Genomic DNA, 13,788 nt, shown 5'->3' with positions numbered 1-13,788 from the left:
CCAGGATTGAAGTATTCAAGCTTACCTCGTGATTCTTTATGCTCTTTCGTCCACAGGGACATGCATAATATAACCCTTGACTCCATTGTAGATTTAAGAAAGCTTTAAAGATCAATGCTCATGAACCCTCAGATTCCCTCCTACACACTCTTTAGAACTGTGCCATTAAATCTATATTGCTGCCCTATCCCTTCTGCCATAATGCATCACCTCGCAATGCTCTGTATTAAATTCCATCAGTCACTTCACTACCATTCTGTTAGCCTATCTGTGCAGTCAATTAGTGTCATGCTGCATCCAGACTTTATTTAGGTTACTCAACTGAAAAATGATTTTAATTAAGCCTCTGATACTGTTGCTTGATTTTTTAAAGTTTGTTTGAATAATATTTAATGGACAGAGTTTATTGAGTTAAAATTTTCTATTGAATGTTTTTTCCAAAAACAATTTGTATGTAAGAGAGAGTCTGGATTAGAAACAACAATTAAGACACGGCCCTGCTTCCTGTTGTAGCATTTGTCTTTATTCCAATCCCAGTCAGTTATTTTTTGCTGAATTTAAAAAAACGAGATTCGTAATAGTGATTTGAAGACAAATTGGATAATAAATTTGGAAAGTTTACAGCTAAGCTTAAAATTAGCTATTAACTTTACTCTGTGCTTCAGGAAGCATTCCAGAAAATGATAACGAGAACTATCAAGGCTTAGATGGAGACAAACTGTTCCATCATTTACATTTAATTATGGTTAACGAGATTTGACATAACTGCTGTGCATGAGTGAAGTGCTAATAATTTAACTGCCAGCTGGCAATAGCTAGGTAGATTGTTTTCTTTTGTTGTAAATTAACCCAACACAGAGTAAATCATTCTGCCATTCTCTAGTTTTTAATCTACAAAAAATATACTTAAGCTTCTTCAGTTAACTTGAAATGTGTCGTCAGTGGCTTTCCTTTCATCATAAGAACAAGTTTGCTGATTATTGCTCGACGATCAGCAGCATATGCAATTTCTCTGAATTTACAAAAAGTGCATTCCAAAAATGCGAGCGAGCCCAGAGATTTCAGTCCCGGGCCCGCTAACTGTATTTAAAATATATGGAGATGTGCCCCATTAGTTAGACAAGGTAGCAAGGTGACACAGCACTAGGGACCCGGGTTCGATTCCCAGTTTGGGTCACTGCCTGTGCGGAGTCTGCACGTTCCTCCCGTGTCTGCGTGGGTTTCCTCCGGGTGCTCCGGTTTCCTTCCACAGGACGTGCTGGTTAGGTGCATTGGCCATACTAAATTCTCCCTCAGTGTACCTGAACAGGCTTCGGATTGTGGCGACCAAGGGAATTTCACAGTAACTTCATTGTGGTGTTAATGTGAGCCTACTTGTGATACTAATAAATAAACTTTAAATCTTTTAAAAGTGGTGCCCCCTGGGTATTGGCACTTTGGCACCTTGGCAGTGCCCAAAGGACAATGCCCTGGGGGCACCACCCCCTCCTGCTGCCTGACCCTGAGGGGGCCCCGATTGCCACCCCCTTCACTCCAGTGGGGTCGGGCCACTAGCTTCCCGAAAGTGGGGAGCTATAGTAATGCCCACTGGAGTGAACCACTCTGGTGGGCAGGGGAGATGCGAGCGAGCCCGGAGATTTCCATCCCAGGCCCGCTAACTGTATTTAAAATATATGGAGATGCTCATTTAAATCATTTATGTGCCTCTGGCACGGAGCTGACGCTGCCGGAAATCCAGCGCTGGGAGATGCTATTGGGGCGGGATGCCTAGCGCAGATCCTGCAGATCGGGCAACGCTGGAATCTCCCGGGATGGGAGAATCACCCCCCAGATGTAAGATATGTAGGAAGTAGTTATTAATAATTGATTTCTCAGATCTCACAGCCTTTAAATTTAGACTAGTTGCAGCTGCACGGTGTCCAGTGGTCATCTTAACTCTAAATAGATCAATGTTCTAAATTAGCAACTAGAGATCAGTGAATGGGTACAATCATTAAATGGCTATCAGAAATTCAATTCCATTTAACAAGAACCACTCCGGTCAACTAACACATGCAAAGGTCAATTATTTTTGCTTTAGCTAAATAAATCAGTGAAGCTTAGTTAAAAGACAATGCCATTTAAGGGCAAATAATCTTGGAGAAGTCAGTCACGATGCTGTCCGGTCACCAGTGTCCTCCTGCTTCACTCTATGTGGCAGCGCTAATGTTAATCCAGAAAACTGGACATTGCCATTGATTTATAAAGGGGTGAAGTTATGAAAATTAAGTTTACAGCAAAATTAGTGTAATGGTCTGTGTCACTCATGCCATAATTTTCTAGAAAATTAGTGCTATTGTCCTGGCAAATGATATCATAGAGGTTTACAGCATGGAAACAGGCCCTTCAGCCCAACTTGTCCAGCCCAGTTTTTACCATGAAGCTAGTCTCAATTGCCTGCGTTTGGCCCGTATCCCCCTATACCCATTTTACCCAAGTAACTGTCTAAATGCTTTTTAAAATACACAATTGTACCCGCCCCTGCTACTGCCTCTGGCAGCTTGTTCCAGACACTCACCACCCTCTGTGTGAAAAAATTGCCCCTCTTGACCCTTTTCTGTCTCTCCCCTCTCACTTTAAACCTATGCCCTCTGGTTTTAGACTCCTCTACCTTTGGGAAGAGATGTTGACTGTCTACCTTATCTATGCCCCTCATTATTTTATAAACCTCCAAAAGATCACCCCTAAGCCTCCTAACCTCCAGGGAAAAAAAAGTCCCAGTCTATCCAGCCTCTCCTTACAACTCAAACCATCAAATCCCGGTAGCATCCTAATCAATCTTTTGTGTACTTTCTAGTTCAATAATATCCTTTCTATAATAGGGTGACCAGAACTGTACACAGTATTCCAAGTGTGGCCTTACTAATGTCTTGTACAACTTCAACGAGACATCCCAACTCCTGTATTCAGTGATCTGACCAATGAAACCAAGAAGACTAAATGGTCCTGCTCCACCGTTCAACATGTTCATGGCTGATTTTGGTTTAACTCCACTTTGCTGTACGCTCCCCATATACCTTGATTCCCTGAGAGACCAAATATCTGTCTATCACAGTCAGCCTTAAATATATTCAATTGTGGCAAATCCACAGCTCTCTGGGTAAAGAATTCCAAAGGTTCACAACCCTTTGAGTGAAGTAATTTCAGTAATTAATAGGCTCCTTATCTTGAAACTGTGATCCCTTGTTCTAGATTCCCTAGCAAGAGGTAACAGCAATTCAGCATCTACTCTTCATAGCCCCTTCATAGTCTTGAAGGTTCACTAGGTTAATCCAGGGTACAGAGGGATTTTCTTACAAGGACAGATTGAGTAGGTTGGCCCTGTATGCAATGGATTTTAGAAGAATGAGAGGAGACCTTATTGAGACAAATCTGATTTTTTTACCTTTGCTTTCAGTTTTCCATTTCCAAAGTGGTGCTACATGCTCATTCAAACCACATTTGTAATCTAGGTGACACTGTGACGCTTTGCTCACAGTGCCACCACCCCCTCCCCCACTTCCTGCGAACCACTTGCTCATCAAACTGGTTCTAATCAGTCTCTAGATTGCTGTTGATTCTTTTGAGTGTAAAAATTTTGATTTTAATTTGATTTATTATTGTCACATATATTAATATACAGTGAAAAGCATTGTTTCTTGCACGCTATACAGAAAAAGCATACTGTACATAGAGAAGGAAAGCAGAGGATACAGAATGTAGTGTTACAGTCATAGCTAGGGTGTAGAGAAAGATCAATTTAATACGAGGTAGGTCCATTCAAAAGTCTGATGGCAGAAGGGAAGAAGCTGCTCTTGAGTCGGTTGGTACGTGATCTCAGACTTTTGTATCTTTTTCCTGACGGAAGAAGGTGGAAGAGAGAATGTCCGGGGTGCGTGGGATCCTCGATGAGGCCTTTATTGACAATTTAACAACAAGTAGAGGAATGCTGGCCAAAAGAGGAATGGATGTAAAATGGTGTGTCAGCATGTGAGCCTAGAGAGAGCAAGGAGATATAGATATACCAAGTATTTTTCTCATTCCTGTCTCATGTTCTTAATCCCTGTTTAAGTTTCATCCCTTCTCTATTGTTTATAGTTTACACTGAGAGACGTATTTTGCGTTGTTTATATTCCATAGAATGGGGAATCAGAAGCTTTAGATCTTGGAGTTCCCATCTCTAACCTTGATGGACAGCGTGTTGTTCTGGATATTGCAGAGTATGTTAAGGAAAAGGGTAAGCATGATGTATGAGCTGTACGTTTTCCCCTTGATTCCTTTTTCTTTCTTGCAGCATGTAATTATGTATTACAGTGTAAATCAGCTTAGTGAATAATGATTTTATTAAGTAATTTTGATTATTTAACCAACCAATTATTTGATCAGTGTTTGAATCAAGTTTGACAAGAAGCTAATGAAGGGAATGCAAATTGGATCACAATTATAATTGTGTAAAAAGACCACACGGTTGTTAAGGATAACCAAAAGTAAATGTGTTATTCGCTTCATTAATATAATTGTGGAGCACAACATTTTCTTAAAAGAATCTGAATCATTTTTAAATTCTTTCATAAAAATACTTTTTAAAAACATACCAATTTGTTGCCAAAACATTTTAGTATTAGAACATAGAAAACATAGAACATAGAAAAACTACAGCACAAAACAGGCCCTTCGGCCCCACAAGTTGTGCCGAACATTGCTAAAACTTAGGTAATGTAAGCATCACATAGCTTGAAGGTGGGCAGTACGGTGGCACAGTGGTTAGCACTGCTGCCTCACAGTGCCAGGGAGCCAGGGACCCGGGTTCAATTCCCGGCTTGGGTGACTGTCTGCGTGGAGTTTGCACGTTCTCCCCATGTCTGTGTGGGTTTCCTCTCGGTGCTCTGGTTTCCTCCCACAGTCCAAAGACGTGCTGGTTAGGTGCATTGACTCGAACAGGTGCCAAAGTGTGGCGACTAGGGGAATTTCACAGTAACTTCATTGCAGTGTTAATGCAAGCCTTACTTGACTAATAAATAAACTTTTTTTTCAAACACTTGTCACATTGATTGGCAACAGGTCAACACGTTGCTTTAAATTAATTAATGTAGACTTTTGCGACGCATTTTCATGTTTTGTTCACTTAGCAGGGACAACTATCATTGGAAAAGATAGGAAATATATTTATTCATGGGGATTTGTGTGCGTGCGTGCGCGCATGCGCACGTATGTATTCTTGTGAATACACGTACGCACAATATTTCTGGTGATCCTTTAGTTAACATGTATATGGAAATCCTTTTTATCTCCCACATGAGGGATTTAAATTTTGTATTCGCAAAAGAACAATAAATCACAACAAAACAGACACGGAATACACCAATGAATACCAAATGAAAACTATCCGAAACTTGCAGGATCTTTGGAACCAATCAACTGTGAGCAAAAGCTAGCACCAAAGGAGTCAGAGAACTCTACAGCACAGAAAGAGGCCCTTCAGCCCAAGATGTCTTATTTCTATAAATCTCTTGGTCCAGCATTTGTTTCTTCTTCCAGCTTATTACACGCAAATAAAAATATACAATTTATAACCTACCCAGCATGTAGAAACCGTATTTCAACCCAACTTCCTGGAGATGCATTCAATGAACTTTGTTCTCTGAAGCCTGAACTTTGTCAGCAGTCTTAGGTTTGAGTTTGGCTTTGAGGTTGCTGTTGTGACTTATGTACCAGCTCACCTCGGACCACACTGTTGTGGTCATTCTGCAACCAATGCCATGGGAATCTCAATTTTCTTTCAAACAAAAAAAATCTCCTCCACTTAATTTGCTTGTTGCTTACCTGCAGAGTTTCTCCCCAGTCTGCTTTGGTGTTGTCTGGATGTCTCATCCCTCGGTGCTGCTGGCTATAGCAACACCCCCCCCCTCACTCCTGCTTTTTAGCTCATTATGGTAACCCTCTTTCTATCCTGTATACCATGCCCTTCACTCAGCCCCTCCTTGCTGCTGCCCTCCAGTCCTGTCTGGAATTATTAACACTTCCTTTCCACAGCCTACCACCCACCAGTCCCAATCCTCCACTTACAGTTCCACTCATTGCATGGCATCTATTTCACCAGTCCCACTCTGCTTCCTTCCACAGCACACTACCTCAGCATTGTTGTCAACCCAAAGTGCTGCTGCCCCATAGCTCTCAATCGCTGCTTTGAAGCTGCTCTGTGACACTCTATCCTTTATGGTCATTCTGCCCTCTTAATCACAAAGTCAGATTCCTCACTTCCTGCTCATGGTACAGGAAAACGTGACAATTTGTTGATCTTCAGTTTCATATTTCTTGGCCTCACTATAAAAACGTACTTGTTAAACTGATGAGATAAAATACTAACTTGGATAAAGAACTGTTACCACAGCTATTTATTTCTGGTGTGCCAGGGAGAAAAAACTTGCATCTACCTGAAGTAGGCTGAGAAATAATCAATTCTGAGCAAAATCCGAATCCCTTTTTTGGAGTTTTTTGCCCTGCAGGAACAGTGTAAGCTCCGACTGCAACAGTACATCAGAGGAAAGTGTTAACATGGTGAATAATATTGTAAACGTGAAACCACTTCAGCCAGCCAAAGTGGCAATGAATCTTTCATCTGGTCATTTAATCATGCATGTGGCATCACACTGTTTACTTACAGACAAGGAGATGATTGCGGGAGGAAAACGGGGGTCTTCCAATGTCAGCACACATCATCATGCTGTGAAGGTAAACTTTCACCTTGTATGCTATAAAATATTCTTCTGCTATTGACTTTGCAAAAAGAAATTCAAAAATGATAGCAAAGTATAGGAAAATAGTTGCATTGGTAGTTGCTCTGTAACCGCATGTTCTCCCCATGTCTGCATGGGTTTCCTCCGGGTGCTCCGGCTTCCTCCCACAGCCCAAAGATGTGTGGGTTAGATGGATTGGCAATGGTCAATGTGTAGGGTTATGGGCTTAGAGCGGAGAGGAGGACCTGGATATGGTGCTCTTTCAGAGAGTCAGTGCAGAGTCAGTGGGCTGAATAGCCTCTTTCTGCACTGCAGGAATTCTACAGTTCTATAGTTATCCCTTCTGATGATATTAAAACTTTCTGCTTCTGTTTTTTAGGTGCAACATATCATATCTTACATTTATATTTCTCAATTTTATTATTAGAATTACTGATCCAGTAAATAATTTGCCCCGTTCTTCACCTATATTTAGTTTTGGCTGTCTTTTACTAGATATGCCTCAAATAATATTATTCTGATTATGTTTTTAACTGCAACATGACCTATCTCTAACTTATGCTCACCAATTTTATCCACACCAGGCGGATGTGGAAAAATCCTTGACGGTGCGAGGAAATGGAAAATCTTCCAATGGCACACGGCCTTCGAGAAAAGATGTAATTCATACAAACAAAAAGAGACCGACAAAGCCAAATGTGGATGAAGTGGAAGGTAAATTACTTGTTGCACTAATAACCAAGAGAAAGTTAGCTTGAAATGGCAATGAAATGAGTTGCTTATGCAATCCGATCTTGAAGCATGTTATGTTGCGGTTGAAGTTTTGGGAAGCTTTGTTAAATTAGCAATGAAGGCAGAAGGCAAAGGAATTCAGAGAAATGACTTATCAAGATTCTGAAGAAAAGCTCTAGTGGTTCCACCTGTAGAATGGGTAAAATTGTGATGTGCGCTGTTGTCAACTAAAAGTAAAGGTGTGGATGGTTGAGCTTAATTTCAGTTTAGATTATGTGTAATGATCACTGGAGGGGAAAAGCAGTTCTGTGCACAAAAAGTACTAAAGTTTTGGTGTTGAAGGATAAGCTAAGATTCAGTTTGATCAAGCCTCTAAAAGGTGGAGAGCTTTTGAGTTTGTTCTAGTGCACATTCCCAGTGGTGTGAAGAACTACCTCTAAAATGTTAATTAAGAAGAAAGCAAATGCACTTTTGAATATCTACTTCATTTTGGTTGAATTTAAATTATGACATATTTATGTTGTTCCAGTATTCCAATGCGTCTTTTTGGAAAATTGGTCTCCACACGCACACGCACGCGCGCGCACACACACACACACACACACACACACACACACACACACACACACACACACACACACACACACGTTCGACTGAATCCGTACACACTTTAATTTGTGCTTTGTGATGTGATGTTGCTAATTCATCATCTCAAATTGCTCCCACCATTGTTTTATCCTGGTGTTCTATAACTTGAAATATTCCCTGGAAAAATAGCCTAAATTTGAAAGGACAAATGTTACATCCTTAATCCAAGCACCTGTGCATCACTTTACTAAAGTTCAAATGTTGGCATTGTATTTGCTGGTTATATAATGGAGTCAGAAACCTGCACCAGTTGTCTTATCAATGCCATTTATCATTAAACGAGTGGCTCTATGTCATTTGCACACAAAAGTCCTTTGTGTTTTCCTTTAGAAAAAAACACTCGATGCTTTGGCTTGTCTTGAGATTGGAGACTTTCTGCATGAGAACATCACAGTTTTGCTATGCATCCTATTACTTTTTTTTTGTTTTTTGAACTAGGTTATCTTTCCAATATTACAACAGTGACTACACTTCAAAAGTACTCATTGGCTGTTAAGTACTTTGGTATGTCCGATGGTCAGGAAAGTTGCTACATGAGTACAAGTGCTTTTTTCCCCCTTTCTTTGATCCAAGAGCTGATGTGGAAGATAACCATCTTTCTTCACTCATCCTGCTGTAAAGCTATAACATAAATATTCATTTCAACAGAATTTGTTCAGACAATAACTCTGGATGGACTGAAAAACTACTTATTTTAGATTTGCCTTTGATCAGTGAGCAAACTATTTGGTGTGACAGACTCGTTTGTTAGCAGGTGGAACTTTATGATTTTTTTTTGAAGTGCTGTTGCAGCTGGGGAAAGCACAGGGCAGTCCACCAGCTGTCTTGTCGGCTTTCCCCATCAAATTTTCAACCACTTGGCAAAAAGAATGAAAGGGGCAGGACCAATGGCATTTTGCTGGCGGGGCATGCCAGCTACATCGGGGCGCCCGATCTGAAAAATACAAAAATTAAAAAGGGATCGGGGTGGCACAGTGGTTAGCACTGCTGCCTCACAGCGCCAGGGACCCGGGCTCGATTCCCAACTTGGGTCACTGTCTGTGTGGAGTTTGCGCATTCTCCCTGTGTCTGCGTGGGTTTCCTCCGGGTGCTCCGGTTTCCTCCCACATTCCAAAGATGTGCGGTCAGGTGGATTGGCCATGCTAAATTGCCCCTTAGTGTCAGGGGGACTAGTTAGGGTAAGTGCATGGGGTTATGGGGATGGGGCCTGGGGTGGGATTATGGTTGGTGCAGACGTGATGGACTGAATGGCCTCCTTCTGTACTGTAGGATTCTATGATCCCCCCCACCCCACGGAAACTTCCATGACACAGGCCACCTCCCCAACAGAAGCCCCCAATGTCAAGCCGATGTGAGGGAAGGGACAAGGGAAGCCCACTAATTGTATTTAAATATATGGTAATGGGTTTCCCTACCTTGCATGGCGGGAACCCAATTATATCATTGGCAGGGGTAATGGGAGTGGGGAAATCCTACCAGCGTAAAAGTCATTTGGGGACACTCGTTGGATGCGCTGTCCCAATCAGTTTCCCTGCCCACCAAAATGTGGAGATGCCAACGTTGGATTGGGGTGGGCAAAGTAGAAGTCTCACAACACCAGGTTAAAGTCCAACAGATTTATTTGGTATCACGAGCTTTCGGAGCTCACCTGAGGAAGGAGCAGCACTCCGAAAGCTCATGATACCAAATAAACCTGTTGGACTTTAACCTGGTGTTGTGAGACTTCTTACTCTGCCCACCAAAAACAGTAATGGCAAATCTTCCCCCCTCCAGTGTTTGGGTTGTTAGAGTGATCTCTGTTTCTTTATCTTATGTAATGGTAAGAAAATTCTGTTCATAATCACTTCTTCCAAATGTTTAACTGTTTTAAATCTTTAGAAAAGTTAAAGCTATTAGAATAAATATAAAGTTAATTTTTAAAAAGAATTAACAAATTTAAAGGCTTAAACAAGATTTTAAGAATTTGGATAGTTATTTTCAACATATAAAGTGTTGTTTCCCTACTTCCCTACGTGTGATTACATTTTAAAAGTACTTCATTGGAGAGACACCCAAGGGTATAATGACGAGTCTGCCTTCCTTTATTCCTGTAATTCTCCGTATAGTATATCTATTATATAGCTCTTATCTACTATAAATTATTTTCCCAGGATTACCAAACAAACAGGAGAACTTTATTTCTTGAATTCTACCAGTGCCAAATTTTGGTTGTGGTTCAAAGGCTGGGAGTAGCAGGGTTGAGATGGATAGAGGTCCTTGCTCAGATGGACGGTAACTGGGATGGAGAGAGAAGAGGACACTATTTTCTGTTGTGTTCAGTCTTGTGGCTTTACTTGGTCAACAGAACTCATCTCAAAAATGCAATTCTTTCCCTTGTCTCTTTTGGGGAACTATTTTCCCCTCCTCAGAACCGTATACCTTTTAAAGTAAAAGAATATTAGGCCCTTTGGCTGAAAAGTAACATCAGAGACTTTTCTAAGTTGAACATTGAAGATAAATGAATAAAGTACCATATTGACATGTAAATAGGCTCCCCCTGAATGTGTTACACCTCAAGCCTAACCCTCTTGTCCAGGAAAAAAATAACATAGTGGCTTTAATTCAAATATAAACTGTATTTGTTTTAAAAACCAGTTAAAATGCTAATGCAGTGAATGGTTATCTTATTAAGTTTTCATTTTTGTATTGTGGCAGAGTTTTTTGACCTTCTATCCAAAGCTCAGAGCAATAGAGTGGATGATCAACGTGGGCTTCTGAAGAAAGAAGATCTTGTGCTTCCAGATTTTCTACGCCTCAAGCCACTCGTATTTGAACCCGACTGCTCCACACCTGCAGCAAGTAAGGGGAATGGTAGAAAGCGAGAGGGAAAAAGCCAAACTATGCACCGGAATGTAATGTCGGCACAGCAGTCTGATAAATTAGAGTGTACAGACTCCAGCACAGCTACCTCAACGGCATTGAATTTCAACGAAAACTCCAACAACATTAAAACCAAGCCAGCAACTCAAGACGATAGCTGTCACCGGCCTGTATTAGTGCCACCTGATTATGTAAAGCCAGATACTAAGCAGATAAATGCTGCACCTTTCCATGTGCCAGTATCTCCTATTCCACATGTCAATGAACAAAGGTGGGAAAAGCGGGCTGGAGACTGGCAGTCGGAAACCGTACCACCTTATGAGGATGAGAATGCATTTGATCTGACTCTGGTGGCAGAAGGTGATATTAATAGCCCAAACAGTACATTGTTACCGCCCCCACCAACACCACCATCCACTATCAGTAAACTGGAGATAGCTAACTATACTCCACCAACTCCCTACACAGATGGTCAGGAGAACTCTTCACACAGCAGATCCATTTCAGGTATTTAAATGTGGCCTATCTGTTTGTCGAGAAAAGAAAATTTTAAAAATGTCAATTATGTTGAGATTGATCATGTTTAAAAGGAAAAAAAGAAACTGGAAAAGACTATCCAAAAACTTGATACATGATGCACTAGTTTCAATTTCCACCTTTTCTAAGCGTCTAACCGTTGATGGTTCTAGCGTATATTCCTGTCTACACGGAAAAGGTTGGGGTACAACACAATAATCTAGTTTAATTTAGCATGTTCGAAGCAGGACGTATTTTTATGTAATTTATTCTACACTGTCTGAAGACACATTTTATTTGCCCTGCTGAACTTCCTAAGATAATTAATTGCTGTAAAATATTCTTATGGTTTCCACGGAAATTAAATTTTGATCCACTGGCGGTTAAGAAATTGTCACAAGGGGCCATACACATTTTGCCAAAGCTTTGAATGGCATTTCAGAATCTGTTTCTTGTCGGGGGAATCGTGACAGAATGATATCACCGATTGTCCCTTCCCATCTTGTTCTGAGCAACCATTTCAGTTGAACTTGATACCCTGAGTAGCTCACTGAAATACTTCCTTTTATATAGTGTGAGATTATGCCCGTGTACAGTCCTACCCACTTTAAATTGACATCATGAGGACCATTCTAATTTTGTCGCCATAATGCGTAAATAAAATAATCACCACATAATTTCTAAATGCTATATTTGTTTACATTACTGTTTATATTAAGTTATTTTATGTTTTAAATAGCCATATGACCCTATGGCATGACAAGTGTCCTTTGCGGATCATAGCTTATGTGTAGCTTATCTAAATACTTGGCTGCTTCCATCACTTTGATTGAAAAATAAATGGCACAGGTGCTAAATCTTTCCTTGAAAATCACGTGACAAATCTTCAATTTTAGCTTCCTCGGCTTCTTGTCAGACATCCCGGCGAGTTTGCAAGTGCTGCAGTGCCAAGCCCAAAGTGTGGTTACTGAGCAAAATAAACTACACTGGAGGCAGGTAGCTGTAAGCATGAGAGAGCAGGCATTATAAAAGCTTTGAATAAAACGCCTGTTACGCTGGTGTGTCATCTCTCTACGTCTTTGAGGCATAAAACATAACAGTGCTGTCACCTTTTAGTCAAGGTAAGAAGCCTCACAACACCAGGTTAAAGTCCAACAGGTTTATTTGGAATCCTGAGCTTTTGGAGCACTGCTCCTTTCACAGGTGAGTCACCTGATGAAGGGGCAATGTTCCAAAAGCTCGTGATTCCAAATAAACCTGTTGGACTTTAACCTGGTATTGTGAGACTTCTTGCTGTGCCCACCCCAGTCCAACGCCGGCACCTCCACCTTTTAGTCAAGTGATTGGTTGTAACTGGTAAAAATATCAAGTATCTCACAGGCTTTGGCATTGGCCTTGGAGATTCTTAACCTTTTTAAAGCACTCTGAATTTTTATACTTCGCCATTATGAGGAGCTGTAGCTCATCTATACCTGTAACATTGTGATGGAGAGATTTGAAGCACAGTCTTTGGCGTTTATCCCCCAGAACAGTCCCGTGGTGCAATAGGGTTTGTCTTGTCAGTATCATAAAAGTAACCAGAACTATAGTCCTGCAGAATTTCATGGAGATGGATCCTCTACTTGCCAAGGCGAAGCAAAACATTTATCCTCCTGACAAATCTTTTCATGCACAATAACATGGATGTTGAAATAGGTAAACCATTTTTGGCAGCACCATTTTCCATGTCCAGCTGATCAATTGTGATGCTGGGATTTATATATCCTCAACATCATTGTATTTTACCGTTTTATTTTCCTCATTAACAAGTTAGCGTGATCCTGCTTTGCACTCAACCATCATGTGTTTGGCAAATTTCCACCAGCTATGTAGGTTGTTGTGCTTCACAGACACTTGTGGAAAGTTTCTTTTCTGGGCGGACTCCTTTTCTGGAATTTCCATTCTGAATTGCTTGGATTGCTGGAGCTTTATCTTCAAGTGTTCTCAAATTAGGTTTCTGTTTAATTCCAGTCTTGGTATCTATCTTAAGCAAATCCTGGGTAATCTTTAGCCCTATAAGCATGTATCACACTCACTGATGTGTCACAAGTGTCGACATAGATGAGCAAATACATTTTATGAAATTAAGCCTGCCAGAGTTTGTTGAGGTTGACGTCAAAATCCTGTAACTCCCGTCCTAAAAATCTCTACCACTCGGACTGTAGTGGCTCAAGAAGCTGGCTTACCATCACCACCTTAAGGTCAATTAAGGTGGGCAATAAATGCTAGCTTTGTCAGT

General features: G+C 40.9%; 1 protein-coding gene across 1 annotated transcript in view; it reads left to right on the top strand.

Moving 5' to 3' along the window:
- The window catches only part of LOC144495163 (regulator of G-protein signaling 12-like), a 136,801-nt gene that overhangs the window by 92,438 nt on the left and 30,575 nt on the right, over positions 1-13,788 (top strand). Inside the window, exons 12-15 of the mRNA XM_078215155.1 lie at positions 4,159-4,255; positions 6,683-6,750; positions 7,340-7,469; positions 10,830-11,501. Coding sequence (XP_078071281.1) covers positions 4,159-4,255; positions 6,683-6,750; positions 7,340-7,469; positions 10,830-11,501 — 967 coding nt within the window. The remainder of the gene's footprint in view (positions 1-4,158; positions 4,256-6,682; positions 6,751-7,339; positions 7,470-10,829; positions 11,502-13,788) is intronic.

Source organism: Mustelus asterias, chromosome 6 (genome assembly GCF_964213995.1).
Source record: "Mustelus asterias chromosome 6, sMusAst1.hap1.1, whole genome shotgun sequence".
In the NCBI taxonomy this organism is placed as follows: domain Eukaryota; kingdom Metazoa; phylum Chordata; class Chondrichthyes; order Carcharhiniformes; family Triakidae; genus Mustelus; species Mustelus asterias.
This window is presented reverse-complemented; position numbering and strand designations above follow the sequence as displayed.